This window comes from Podarcis filfolensis (genome assembly GCF_964270895.1).
Source record: "Podarcis filfolensis genome assembly, chromosome: 18".
In the NCBI taxonomy this organism is placed as follows: domain Eukaryota; kingdom Metazoa; phylum Chordata; class Lepidosauria; order Squamata; family Lacertidae; genus Podarcis; species Podarcis filfolensis.
This window is the reverse complement of record NC_139622.1, coordinates 6,758,642-6,773,214: the sequence shown is the minus strand read 5'-3', so window position 1 is coordinate 6,773,214 and position 14,573 is coordinate 6,758,642. Positions and strand designations below refer to the sequence as shown.

General features: G+C 51.1%; 1 protein-coding gene and 1 long non-coding RNA gene across 5 annotated transcripts in view; both read right to left on the bottom strand.

The window, feature by feature from the left end:
• The window catches only part of LOC310753657, a 157,259-nt gene that overhangs the window by 25,794 nt on the left and 116,892 nt on the right, over positions 1 to 14,573 (bottom strand). The gene's annotated exons all lie outside the window — the stretch shown is intronic.
• SEMA6B (semaphorin 6B) overlaps positions 5,493 to 14,573 on the bottom strand; it is a 184,273-nt gene continuing 175,192 nt past the window's right edge. For all 4 annotated transcript variants that reach the window (XM_083594447.1, XM_083594448.1, XM_083594449.1 and 1 more), the window contains 2 exons: positions 14,480 to 14,538; positions 5,493 to 13,129 (listed from right to left, as the gene is read on the bottom strand). In XM_083594447.1, coding sequence (XP_083450573.1) covers positions 12,111 to 13,129; positions 14,480 to 14,538 — 1,078 coding nt within the window. In that variant the 3' untranslated portion in view covers positions 5,493 to 12,110. The remainder of the gene's footprint in view (positions 13,130 to 14,479; positions 14,539 to 14,573) is intronic.

Sequence of the window (14,573 nt, the reverse complement as noted above, 5' to 3'; positions counted from 1 at the left end):
GTGTAACAAAGAGATATTTACATTTCCCTGTTTCCCAGCCAAGTTCATCACACCCTTTTGTCTTCATCTGGGTTTGTTATTTCTGGAATGGCTACCTGTCTGCCACTCAGGTATCAGGATGCCAGGGATTATCACTCAGGCAGAGGGGCTGCTGAGTAGCTGAGCTCACATGTCTATATGAATTTCTGAAGTTTTCCCAGTGAGCCAGTACAGAGATACATTGATCAGTGAATTCTTACACTTGGTATCGTGCAGCAAAGGCCCTTTGAATAGATAGAAAGAAACTGTGATGAAGTGTTTTGTGGGGACAAATCACAAAAGTCACAAAAGCGATTGTGCTGATTTTGGTAGTGGGCTGCATGTGCGTGTTATCTGCTGGAGGGGCAATGCCCCCAACCTATACATAAATTCCTGCACCACTTTGTAGGCCTTGCTCTCGAGTAGGTGACACCCAGCTGGAGGTAGCCACAAGGACAGGCTGAAGCCTTAGCTCCAACCCATAATAATTGCAGGCAATGCTTAACCTGTTACCACACTTACATCCGCAGCATGCATTTAAAGCAGCACTGTCCTGCTTTAAGCCCCTGTAGCAAGGAGCGCTGGGAGATGCAGTTTCTTAAGAGTGCTGCGAGTTGTTCGGAGGGAAAAAAACCCTGTTCTCCTCACAGAGCTACTTTATTGGTCTTTCTCCTAGGGTCTGCCCCCACCTGGTAGGCTCCGCCCCACTCGACTCCAGGCCACGCCCTTAACCCCAGTGACTCCGCCCACAACACCACACTCAGGTGCCAACTGGCGTCTTCTCCTCTGGAGCAAATTAAGCGCTGCGCTCATGAGCTCTGAAACAGAGGTGAGGAGAGGAGTGGGGCTGGAATCTCCCTGCCCCACAAACCTCAACCTTTAGGGCTCAAGTGCCTGTCCTTTTGGAACCGCTAACCTGGCCAGGAAGGCTGCGGCCGCTCTGGGCAGAAGAAGACAGGACGGATGATGAGTTATCCATGTTCAGGTCTGTGTGTCATCTTGTTATCTCGTAGTGCTTTTAGAGAAAGACAGAAAAGCGGAGAGGCATCCCGTAGGCGTTAATTTTTACTCCTCCCCCCCAAGACCTGGCTCCCTTCCAGAGCCAGTAATTGTTTCCTGCTTGCTGTTTCAATTAGATTGCAGGGGGGGGGGGCAGGAAACAACAGAGGTCCAGGAATGGGGAGGAGGGATGGCTGGGTAGGAGGAAGATAAGTGAGTCTCCCATCCAGACAAGCCTGGAAAGTTGGAAAGATCCCTCTACGCAGGGATTAACTGACTTCTGGGACATGGACTTGGGTTTGGAGGAGATTGAAGTTCTGGGGGCCTTTGGATTTGGAGGAATCTTGAAACATGTCCTGAAACACTTTATGGATCTTAGCTTCAACTATGGAAATTTGGCTGACCTGTCCAGAAGGAATAAAAGTATTGTTAGGTCGGAGTCTTCCCGAGATCTGCTTTTTAGCATTAAAGAATATGAAGAAGACCTGCAGAAGGGACCTGGAAAAGAGTTAAGACCCTCGGATATAAGATCGCCAGGTTGATGGACTATATGGAATTGACGGAAAGGACTGGCAGAATCCGAAACCAGGGAGAGGAGATGGTGGAAGAAGATTGGAAAAAGTTTATATATAGAAATACTGTAAAATTAATGAGTGATAGAAAAATGGTGGAATGAAATTTTATGGCCTTAGCAGAAATGTTATAAGGAGTTAAGCATATATAAGTATTTTATCTTTAAATAGAAAATAAGGTTAAAAATATGTTAAGATATTTATATTATGATAGAAAATAGAGAAAGATGGAAAGGATTTGCTGAAACAATTAATAGAGGTGGAATACAAAAAGGGAGATGAGAGGAGGTCGAGGAAACAAGGGAATGAAAGATAGAGCATGGAAAAGGTGTGATGTATGTTCTTAAATGGTTTTTGTTTTGTTTTGTTTAGGTTTGGGTGGGTTAGGGTTTTGTTTAGTTTAGTTTAATATGTTTAGTTTAATGTGTTTAGGTTGTGTTTTGTATTGTTTATATATTGTATTGTATTGTTTCTTCTCTCTCTTGTTTTTTCCCTCTCTTGTCTTTTTTCCTTTTCTTTTCCTTTTCTGTAATCTTTAAAAGTAATAAATATTATTTTAAAAAAACAACAAGCCGTCGTCACATACAGTGGTATCTCGGGTTACATACGCTTCAGGTTATATACGCTTCAGGTTGCAGACTCTGCTAACCCAGAAATAGTACCTCAGGTTAAGAACTTTGCTTCAGGATGAGAAGAGAAATTGTGCTCTGGCGGCGTGGCAGCAGTGGGAGGCTAAAGTGGTACCTCAGGTTAAGAGCAGTTTCAGGTTAAGAACGGACCTCCAGAACGAATTAAGTTATTAACCCGAGGTACCACTGTACTCGGGGTTCAGATGGCGCTGTGGGTTAAACCACAGAGCCCAGGACTTGCTGATCAGAAGGTCGGCGGTTCGAATCCCCACAACGGGGTGAGTTCCCATTGCTCGGTCCCTGCTCCTGCCAACCTAGCAGTTCAAAAGCACGTCAAAGTGCAAGTAGATAAATAGGTATCGCTCTGGCGGGAAGGTAAACGGCGTTTCCGTGTGCTGCTCTGGTTCGCCTTCTGGGTAGTGGCACTTGCCCTGTGGAATGCCCTCCCATCAGATGGCAAAGAGAACAACAGCTACAGTGGTACCTCGGGTTACATACGCTTCAGGTTACAGACTCCGCTAACCCAGAAATAGTACCTCGGGTTAAGAACTTTGCTTCAGGATGAGAACAGAAATCGTGCTCTGGCGGCAGGAGGCCCCATTAGCTAAAGTGGTGCTTCAGGTTAAGAACAGTTTCAGATTAAGAACGGACCTCCAGAATGAATTATGTACTTAACCCAAGGTACCACTGTATAGGGGAAATAAATCCTTGTGTAGGGGAGCTTTTTAATGTGTAATGTTTTATTATGTTTTTATATGCTTTGGAAGCAGCCCAGAGTGGCTGGGGCAGCCCAGTCAGATGGGTGGGGTACAATAATAATAATAATAATAATAATAATAATAATAATAATAATTATTATTATTATTATTATTATTTTGGTTTCTCATTTTCCCAGCCTTGCCCACATTTCTGCACCAACTGTGTGAAGCCTTTACGAAAATTCACAAGCAGCTAAATACAGTGGTACCTTGGTTTAAGAACAGCTTAGTTTATGAACCACTTGGATTAAGAACGCTGCAAACCCGGAAGCAGGTGTTTTGGTCTGTGAACTTTGCCTTGGAATAAGAACATGTTCTGCTTCCTGCTGAGTGTGTTCCATTTGTAAATTGAGTCCCCCGCTGCTATGGGAAAGCATGCCTTGGTTTAAGAACGCTTTGGTTTAAGAACGGACTTCCGGAACGGATTAAGTTCGTAAACCAAGGTGCCACTGCATAGGTGAGTCATTTTTACGAAAATGCACATTATTGCAAAGTAAACTTCCCTCCTCAAATATACTGCATTTTTGCATGTCGTTTTCACGGAGACGGCCATTCTTTTGCCATGTATTTAGAATTTTGCACACATTGCTTGCTCGGGGAACCGCGTTGCAAAATTTGGAGAAGTGCGGATTTCAAAGGAAGGCCTTGCGCTCCCCCTCGCCCCTTGTTCCAGAAAGTGCAAATTAAATGCCAACTGAATTTGATATCCCCCCCCCGCCATCTCTGTTGCTTCCAGCCTTACGTGGCAGGCGATGCACCGCTCTCCCCAGTCAGAGTCGCAATTGCCTTCGGTGTTGCAATTCCTGACGTTTTCGCTCGAGCTCCGAGCGGCGTGTTCCCTCTCCGCAAAACACATAGTTTATTGTTGCACATTGTGTCTAAATTTATTGCTGTACATTGTCTGTTTTAACCATATTTGCACATCAGTTTCTAATGCTGTGACTGTCCTCTATTTCAGAGGCTTCTACTCTATAGTTGTTTTAACTGCGAGTCTTTTAGTTCTTACGCTCTTACAGTTGTTTTACTGCATGTTTTGATTTGTTTTTAGTTTTTATCTGTTTTAATTATCAGTTTTTAGCCATCCATTATCCGTGTTTAATCTTGCGTTTTATTTAGATGTTTTAACCTATGCTTGTTTCTTTGTCCTTATTTGCTCCAACATTTATCAGTTAAAAAAAAACAAACAACCCTAAGTGCTATTTTATTTATTTATATGTTTGTTTGTTTTTTATCCTGGTCTGTGACCGTAATAAAGTTCATTCAAATGTTACGGAAATTACGGGGGGGGGGCACATCTTTAAAGTTAAATATTACAAATATTATGCCTGAATGTATCCTTTCAACTTGACAGGTCAGGGAACTTACCTAGCTTTAAAAATAGTATAAAATCATCTCCTTTCCCAGTTTCCTCCATTCCAAAGCTATTTTCTCCTTGAAAAGGGAGTCCAGGAAGTTCCCAGAGGTGACAATTTCTGGGCTCATTGTTAGCCAAAGGAAGCCAAATCTCATCACCTGACTCGCCTCAGGCTCCAGACATGCAAAGGAACTTCTATTGTACTTTTGGGTGGTGGGTACTTAAGACATATTTGTCTATGCTTAATCTTATACCTGGAAAAGACCCTGATGTTGGGAAAGATGGAGGGCGCAAGGAGAAGGGGACGACAGAGGACGAGATGGTTGGACAGTGTTCTTGAAGCTACAAACGTGAGTCTGACCAAACTGCGGGAGGCAGTAAAAGGTAAAGGTAAAGGTACCCCTGCCCGTACGGGCCAGTCGTGTCCGACTCTAGGGTTGTGCGCCCATATCACTTAAGAGGACGGGGGCCAGCGCTGTCCGCAGACACTTCCGGGTCACGTGGCCAGCGTGACAAGCTGTATCTGGCGAGCCAGCGCAGCACACGGAAACACCGTTTACCTTACCGCTAGTAAGCGGTCCCTATTTATCTACTTGCACCCGGGGGTGCTTTCGAACTGCTAGGTTGGCAGGCGCTGGGACTGAACGACTGGAGCGCACCCCGCCGCGGGGATTCGAACCGCCGACCTGACGATCGGCAAGTCCTAGGCGCTGAGGTTTTACCCACAGTGCCACCCGCGTCCCAGTAGAAGACAGGAGTGCCTGGCGTGCTCTGGTCCAGGGGGTCACGAAGAGTCAGACACGACTAAACGACTAAACAACAACAATCTTATACCTGAGTCTTGCCCTGCCATGTCTGCTTATGCTAATCTTGTACCAAGGACTTGTCTGGACATGTTTGCCAAGGTTAACCCCTCCCCTTTTGTGAGTTTAAAAAGTCTTTGTCACCCCATCCTCGGGGTTCAAAATTTGCTCTTTGAACCTATTGCGCAATAAACTTTGGTCTACAGCTATTTGCTCCGGGTGGCTGGACTCCTTCCTTTATTCCGCAGGGACCTGCCCGACCAGCTGGGTGACTGAGCAGCCTCGCACATGGATTTTTCCCTAACACATTCAACGCACGGCCTTTCAGAAAAGGGAAAAGGATGGACAGAGAGCCGAGAGCCGTTGTAAACAAAGGTTTATTGAAAGGGAGATCGTCTTTGTTTTCTCCAGAGTGATACAGAGGAGTTTGTACTGCTGTTGCATGCAGGAGCCGCACATAGGTAAAAGATGAAAAATCACCGGGTTGGGGGGCAAAGGTCATGAGAGAACTTGCGTCAGACTAGCACCCTTGTTACGCACATGCTACCCACGTCCTATTTACACTGTGCTTCTCTTTCTTTCTCTGGGGGGGAGTCTTTGCCCCATGGAGTGGGTGGCAACCAACCGTTCTGCAGTTCCCCTAACACAGCGGAGTCCCCCCACCCATCTCTGCTTTCAAAACCTAGTGGCAGACCCCTTCTGCTACCCCGACAGCCTCTCCAAATCGACAGCTTCAGGAGCCCCCCACCCCTCGGAGCAGGAATAACATGGAATCAGGAATGCACCCCAAACCTCGACGTAATAAAAGAGGGAACACAAGATTCTCCCTGCACCCCCAGGGCAGGATCAGACCGGAGTTGTCTGGCTAGACAGAACATTTCCCGCAGTGCGTCTGGGAGACCCACAAGGGGCACACAATCCACACATCCTGGCTGTGGGTTCTGCCCCCAGGGCAGGGGCGTTCGGTGCCCCATGGGACTGGCGCCGGGGAGACCTGCCGTACGGGGAGCCAGCGCTAAGGGCCAGTGCAAAAGACTCAACTCTGCGTTTGCCCCCATCCTTCTGAGTTCTGCAAGAAGAAACACTGGGGCTCAGGGGAAGGTTGGCAGCTGATATGCAGGGGGCAAGTGGTGGATGGGCCAAGGATTTGCTCCCCCCAGGCCAGCCTCCCCTGCTTCGAAGATGCGCTGCCTCCGAGTGTGGAGGTCGCAATAAGCAAGTTCGAAATGTTTGGCCAAGGACTCCCATCGCAGAGATTTCAGAATGGGCTCGACTCAGTGGCCACACCGACAGGCCGCCTGCCCTGCGATATCAGGATTCCAGCACGGATTTTAAGCTGCTTCCCAACTGGACAAATTGCCTCGGGCAGCCCCCCAAATTATGGAGAGTTCAGTTTGTTGGTGCTGCACCAATTCCTACAGACTTTTGCAGTTCCCAGGAGCGGAACCGGTTCACAGCCAGTTCACGCAAGCGCACCTTGTCAACCAAGACTCAATAACAAAACCACTTCTCTGTTTTGAAAAGTCAAAGTGCTTCCTGCCATTGATGCCTCCGTTACAACAACCTTGTAAGGTAGGCCGGAATCATTATTCCCTGTATCACACACGGGAGCGGGGGCCAGGACCAGGAGGCACTCCCCCAGTGGGAACGACTTTGTGCTAACTCTGCCTTGAGTTCCTTCTGTGAGATTAGGAACAAACCCTCACCTTTCTTCCTTCGGAAATTTTGAGGGCTGTTTCAGGCAGAATCGTTTTCTCCCTCTGCGGGTGTCTGCAAACGACAGACAAGCCCATCAGGTGTTGCTTGTCCTCCCGCGAGCCAAGAAACTAGACCTGTTGAATTTCCGCCTGCAAGTCCTGAAGTTCCACTTGAAAATGGCAAACCAAGGAAATATACAATGATGCTTACAACTCTTTCTCTTTTCCCTCCCCACATTTCCTTTAGCTACTTGCAAAGGCACTGAACTGGGGGGGGGTTGCAGCAAATGTGGGGTGTGGCAGAAATCCACAAGGGGCAGCTTTTCCTGTTGAACTTCTACCTGCTAACCAGCTAAAAGAGCCCTTGCTTGCAGCAGAAGGGAGGGAGGCGACTTCGAAAATGGTGGGAGAGCGAAGGAAGGAAGGAAACTAGCATTGGAATGGAGCCTCCTCGCCGCCCCCAGCTTGGGGGTCGCATCCATTGTACGTCATATTCAGAGCCGACCCACTGAAATGAAGGGATAACGGAGGCCCATAAGTTCCAGCGGGTCTACGCTGAGTAAGAAACTAAGTGGCTCATTTAGGTCCCATCTGCACTGTGCATTTCAATCACACCGCTTTCCCCAAAGCTTCCTGGGATATGTAGTTTGTTAAGGGTGCAGGGAATTCTAAACTACAGTTCCCAGTTTTGTTGTGGGGGGGCCACAAGCGGTCAGACCCTGACTTGCGTTGGGGGGAGAAAACTGGGAAGGGAAGACTGGAAGTGTGTGTGAACTGGGGGAGAGGAGTTAGGAGAAAGAGAAGCTCTCTTGTCAAAGCTTTGTTCTTTGAGACCCCCTCCTACAATTGTGCCCCCTGTAAGGTTTGGGGGAAGACATGAGGTGTCAAGCTTGGGGGTACCAGTGAGTTCATATGGCCATGATTCCCCCCGCCCCCAACATATCCTGCAAGTGTCCCGGAAAAAACAAGACATCCCGTTTTTTCTTGTGAGAGCGGCCATTTTTTAGTGCCACGATCTCCTGAAAGGGTGTGTTTTCTGGAGCCGCGATCTCGCATGGTGCCCACAAATATATGTTTTTAGGCCCTGAGCCCCAAAAAATGGCTTTTTGGGGGCTGGGGGGGATCACGGTGTGAAATCGTGTGAGATCACAGCATCCCCAAAGGGCCGCCGTTCTCTCACGATAAAAAGTGGGGAGACAGGTGTCCTGAATTTTGCCTTGTTGGAGGGTATCCAACAAAGCAAAATCTTCTGCCGAGAAGATGGCTCAACTTTCAGGCTGTTGTGAGGGAGGGAAACGAAACACCGTCACCACGAAAATTTGGAAGTGTCCGTGTTTTTATAGTACTCCCTGCCTTCCTCCCGCTGCCATGCAACAAAGCTTGGAAACTCAATTTCTGGGTGGGGGAAAATGGCTGCCAGCCTGAAAATGGAGAGGTCATGCTGTTTCTGTGGCGGTCTATTGTTGATAGCCTTCTTGGTATATGGAAGTGAGAGCTGGACCATCAAGAAGGCTGATCGCCGAAGAATTGATGCTTTTGAATTCTGGTGCTGGAGGAGACTATTGAGAGTCCCATGGACTGCAAGAAGATCAAACCTCTCCATTCTGAAGGAAATCAGCCCTGAGTGCTCACTGGAAGGACAGATCCTGAAGCTGAGGCTCCAATATTTTGGCCACCTCATGAGAAGAGAAGACTCCCTGGAAAAGACCCTGATGTTGGGAAAGATGGAGGGCGTAAGGAGAAGGGGACGACGGAGGACGAGATGGTGGGACAGTGTTCTCGAAGCTACCAGCATGAGTTTGACCAAACTGCGGGAGGCAGAGGAAGACAGGAGTGCCTGGCGTGCTCTGGCCCATGGGGTCATGAAGAGTCGGACACGACTAAACAACAACAACAACATTGTTGATAGCAAAGATGGCAGCTTGGGGTCCAGGGTAGACATCGTTGGTGTCCTTTGTTGGATTATCTGCCTAAGGATTCCTGTTTGTGGTGGAGTGGTCAACCTTCTAAAGCTGTCCCAGCAAAAAAATAAATTGTGCAGCTGCTTTGCCTGCGTGTGGAATGGTAGCAGTGGGTGGCGAATTTGAAAGGAGCCCTGCGGGGTCGCAGAAAGCAACCTATTCCCCTTTTTGCTTGTCCACAAACTCAAGCGTCCGGAGGTCTGTGGACACACAGACGCTCCAGCCAGCTGCCGTAGTTCATTGGGAGAAAACGTTGAGCTATCAGCCAGATAAAAAACAAAATATGTTTCAAGAGGGGCAACAAACCAAGCTTTGGACCGGGGAAAAAAGAACGCTGTATTTGTAATGTTAATAGCACCCTTGGAAGTCCATAGATGCAGTCGAGTCATTTCAGCGTAAGAGCTTGAAATATGAGAATGAGCAAACCTGTTCGGTTGGCTGGTCTAGGGGTGAGATCCTGGGTTCGAATCTCAGACACGGTCTGCGTTTGCTCGTAAGGGGAAAAGGCTGGCTGGGTTTTCCTGGGAGGGTCCGTCTCCCAGTTGGGACCACACTGGCTCGGCAGGCGGGCAGGCATGGTTCCTGGTCCCTCTGCCTGGGACCGTGGGAGATGCTGTTGCCAATTCAAGGATGGAAAATGGGTTCTGTCTTTGCCAAATCAGGGCATCAATTGCAAACAGCGAGTTCCCTCTTTAGGATCTCTGGCATGCCTGCGTCTGGGGTTTTTTAAGAGTGGGGGGAGGAATGGGAAAATAAAAGGATGCTCAGCTGACATCCCTACCCCAGAGTTGCAACCCAACAGCCTAAATTTTGCAGTCAAGAAGACAGCTCTGCTTAGCCATTTCTTTGGAGTCCCATGGGTTGGCAAACTAAGGCCTGGGGGCCGGATCTGGCCCAATCGCCTTCTAAATCCGGCTCGCGGATGAACTGAGAATCAGCGTGTTTTTACATGAGTAGAATGTGTGCTTTTATTTAAAATGCCTCTCTGGGTTATTTGTGGGGCATAGGAATTTGTTCTTTCCTTTTTCTTTTCAAAATATAGTCCGACCCCCCACAAGATCTGAGGGACAGTGGACTGGCCCCCTGCTGAAAACGTTTGCTGACCCCTTGGACCCTAGACTGGGGATTTCCCCAATTGCTCCCAGGCATACCCCAAGAAATAAACAAATTAACTAGCAGATCTTGTGCCTTAAAAATGACCCAACCCGTGAGGCGGCCACCCTCTCTGTCTCTGCACAACTCCCCACCTCCTTTCAAACAGCTTTCACACGACCTGTGTGCACCCATCTCGATACACACACACAGCTGCGTTGGATTATTCCGTGGCTCCCAATGCTAAAAAGCCGTAGCAGAGTTGTCTGCCCTCAAAAGGAATGTCGCCTGTTGCATCTCTGGATGCAACCCTTTCCCGACTTTCCTTCTGCCCCGACAACAGCTGCGCCCACGTTTAAGGACTGACGCAGATTCACAGGAGAAAGGTGAGCGCTTATTTTGGGGAAACCGCTTCCGTAGATTGTGTAAACGCAGCGGAGATCACCTCGTCGGACTTGGTTCATCTGCAATTGATTATCTGGGGGGGGGGGGGGGCTCCGCAAATAGGTAGGCTGTATCCACACACTCTAGAGAGGGTGGGCAGAGTTAAACCACCCTCTTCAGACTTCAGACTCTGCTCCACTTTCAAATCACAGAAGAGAACAGTTTTTGTGGACGTTCCCCCATAGCACACCATTTCCTTAAGACAGGGGTCGGCAACCTAAGGCCCATGGGCCAAAAGCGGCCCACAGGGGTTGTTTAACCGGCCCACAAGCCGCCCGCTCGGTGAGTCCCTACGCGCTGCGCTAAACTGGCACAGCGTGGCACGGAGATTCGCTTCTGCGGTGCCAGAAATTGCATCTGCACAGTCACAGATGCCGGAAATCACATCTACGCAGACACAGACGCCAGAATTTGTGTCTGCGCAGATGCAAACACTGGAGATCGTGGGATCTGGCCCATGGTGGGATCTCCACTGGAGTAAACTGGCCCAGGCGAGGTGAACCTTGCCTGCCCCTGCCTTAAGATATGGCATTAAATGCCACAATCTATGCTGAGGCAGGCCAGACTTGGAACTGTGAGGGATTAGTGCTGACACTACAAATCAAACCAGTTATGGACCTTGTGAATATTGTCCTGACTCTTGAACTGAGGCTCTCCGCACAGATTCATTCCCAGCCATCTTCGCCCCCACCCCCCGTCCCCCAATCACAACCTGCAGGATTATTTAAACCAGGGCTTAACTTGAGCAGGTTTCAAAATGGCCCGAAACCCTTCAGCGCCGAGAACCATGAAAAAGAGGGGTTTTTTTTGACACCCTGAAGTTGTTCTGCTTTCCATCGCAGCCGCTAGCACCGTTAGAATCGCAATGGAAGGGACCCCGAGGCTCCATTTTGTTGACACCCCCCCCACCCGGCAATGCTGGGATTTGCTTTCCCGGTGCATGTAGAAGGTCTTTACGGTCCTCTCCCTCTGAGAAATTTCTCGATCCGAGAGGAAAAGCAAAAAGGCAATCCTTGCCGTGCCAGAGTAGACGAACAGCCACTCCCGAACCATTCCTGCCTGGCACAGGCAAGGATTCGTGTTTTGTGCATGTGCAAGCGTGTAAGTAACACACCAGAACCTCACCAAACGGGTAGAGGAAATCAGATGGAAACGAAGGAAGGAATGCCAGCCCCCCGTTTTGCTTTTTTAAACGCCTTTCATAGTCTGGCACCACCTTCCAAACACTCGGGAAGAAACTGGGGGCAACGGATAGGGAGATTCCCCACCCCACCCGTCCCTGACCTTTGAAATTTCCCTGGCGACCGCCGTTGGTTATTATTTATTTCGCAACCATCGTTCAAAATCCTGCCCCCCTTATTTCCGCGGCACCTTTGCGAGGAAGGGGCGGAGCCGCACCCGAGGCTGCCCCCCGCCCCGCCTCTCGGAAAGGAGGCGGAGCGTCGCGGGAGGAAGAGTTCAATGAGGAAGCACCCGGATGAAATAAACCCCAAATCACGCACACGCACGCACACACAGAAGAGGTTTCCCTCCCTGCTTGTTTTTGTTTTTTGCCTCAAGCAGCATCTCCCGAGTGCCCCCCCTCTCCCCAATAATCTGTACGCCTGGGAGGTTGGGGGGGGAGCACAGGTCCTTCTCCTCCCCCCTCCGCCCCTCCTCAGGTGGGACCCAGGGTCTCGCGTTGTCCTTTTCCTGATCTGCTCTTCCTCCGTGCCGTGAAACCCCGCCCCTTTTCGAAGGAGGGAGGCCGCCGAGCCAAGCCACGCCCCCTGGGCCGGTCCCCCTATTTGACGGAGGAGGCAGTCCGCTCCACGCCACTGTATTTCAGGAGGTGGCTGAAGTCCGTCAGGGTGTGCTGGGCCCCCAACGTGGGTCCCCGCGCCGCCCGGGCGTAGGCCGCCTGCCCTTCCCCGCTGTTGAAAGTGTGGGTGCGCTTCAGTTGCGCGCTTGCCCTGCTGGCCGCATTGTTACTATTTGAGTTCAGCTTCTCGGGGTTCCACGGGGCGGGGTCTCCCGTCTCCCCGCCGGGGGCCGACACCACCCGCCGCCGCTCGGGGCTGCCATGCGGCGTGATGGGCAGCTCTCCGCCGTAGGAGCTCCGAGTCCCACTCGGCCGGTGCGTGGGCGGCGCTTGGTGCTGGTGTTGTTGTTGCTGCTGCTGCTGGGCCACCCGCGCCCCCTCTCCAGCGCTGACCGGCAAGTACCGCATGTCCAGAGAAAGGTCGCTGGCCTCGTTCTCCAGCTCTTGGTCCATCAGCATGGAGTGGCAGGAGATGGGAATCACGCGGCCCGAGCCGAGGTGGTGCGAGGGCATGGCGGTGTGGCCGGCGTGGAGGAGGATGACCGAGGAGGGGGGGTCTCCGCTGCGCAAGGAGGCGTTGATGAGATTGTGGCTGTACTCCCAGGTGCAGGGCTTGGGGCAGCGCTTCTGCTGCAGCGGGGTCTGTTCTGGGGTGGGCAGCACCCCAGAATCCAGGTCGTGCTGGCTGACCTTCACCAGCCCCTTGGGCCACCCGTTCTGCATCAGCGGGGCCAGCAGGTTCTCAGGCTGCCCGCCGGGGCCCCCCCGGGAGCGGCGCTCGCCCAGCCGGCTGACGCTCACCACCGACTCGCTGTGAGACAGGATGTTCTCCTTGTCCTTGCGCCGGGCCAGCTCCTTGCGGTCGCGGTGCCCGATGAACCAGCACACGCTGAAGCCCGAGATCACGGCGCCGATGACGAAGGCCGCCACGGAGGAGATCACCAGCAGGTTCACCGAGACCAGGCCGTCCGGTTCGTCCACAAAGCTCTCCGTCAACAAGCCTGTGGGAGGGAGGGACAGCGTTAGCTGGTGGGTTGACTGTGAGTGTGGATGTGCCGGATCTGTTATCATAGAGTTGCAGGGTTGGAATGACATAATAAGGGGGGCGGTGTCAGGGAATGGTTTGGATCTGAAGATTGGGGGATCAGAAGAGGAAGGGGAATATTTGCTCTCCCCCCCCGCCTCCAGCGTTTTCAGAAGCAGAGAGGCAGCCTCAGACACAGAAGCTAAACAGATTAGAGAGGAGTTACCCAACTACGAGATAATGACAGGAGAACCAGAAGGGAGATGACAGCTTGGAGAGACGTCAATCGAGAGTATAGGGGACCCCTCTCTCCCCAGACTTGGAGGTCTGAATATATTAGAGAACAAGGGAGGCAGCAAACTTTCTGTCTTGCTGCGGAAGTCGGAAGGAGGGGTTAGAGTGGGCAACCGCCCTTCCTGTTGAGACCTGTGTACAGTCGTACCTTGGTTTTTGAACAGCTTAGTTCTTGAACGTGAGGGTGTGGCCACTGTCACATGCTGACAGCTTCTAAGAGCCACAGGTGAGAGCTGAGTGAAGGAGCTGTGGCGATGGTGGGGGGGAGGAGAACCATTGGTGGACAAACTAGGTAAAGGTTAAGGTAAAGGAGCCCTGGACGGTTAAGTCCAGTCAAAGGCAACTGTGGTGTTCCGGCGATCTCGCTTTTGGGCCGAGGGAGACGGTGTTTGTCCACTGACAGCTTTCTGGGTCATGTGGCCAGCAGGACTAAACCGATTCTGGCGCAATGGGACACCGTGACAGAAACTAGAGCACATGGAAACGGCATTTACCTTCCTGCCACAGCTATGCCTATTGATCTACTTGCACTGGTGTGCTTTCGAGCTGCTAGGTTGGCAGGAGCTGGGACAGAGCAACGGGAGCTCATTCTGTCGCGGAGATTCGAACTTCCGACCTTCCGACCGGCAAGTCCAAGAGGCTAAGGGGTTTAGGCCACAGCGCCACCTGCGTCCCCAGAAGGAGCACAATGTGCCCCCCACCAGCAGTATTGGCCCTCCCCATACCGCCCATACATTCTGCTTAAAACATATGGCCCCTAATGGCCTCATCTGGGCAAACAGAGGCCAGGGCTGTCTAGGTCACATATGCACCATGGATTCAAAGCGCTCCCAAGAATCCCGTCATTTAACCCCTGCAGGCCTACAACGCCAGCGCCCTAACAGTTCCCAGTATTGTTTGGGGGGAAGCCATGCACTTTCAGTGTGTGGTGTGGGGGTTTGTGCGGCCGTGGTGAGCTTGTGGCAGGATCCGAACAGTGGACTTGCCCAGCCGCCCTCGACCCCAGAGCCAGGAACGGTGGACAGGCACACACCTTCACAGTCGCCAAGGTGAGAGGTCTTGCCTCCTAGGATGTCCTGCTCGAACGTGACCCTGTAGCCGGACAAAGGGTGGAGAGAGGGAAGCAC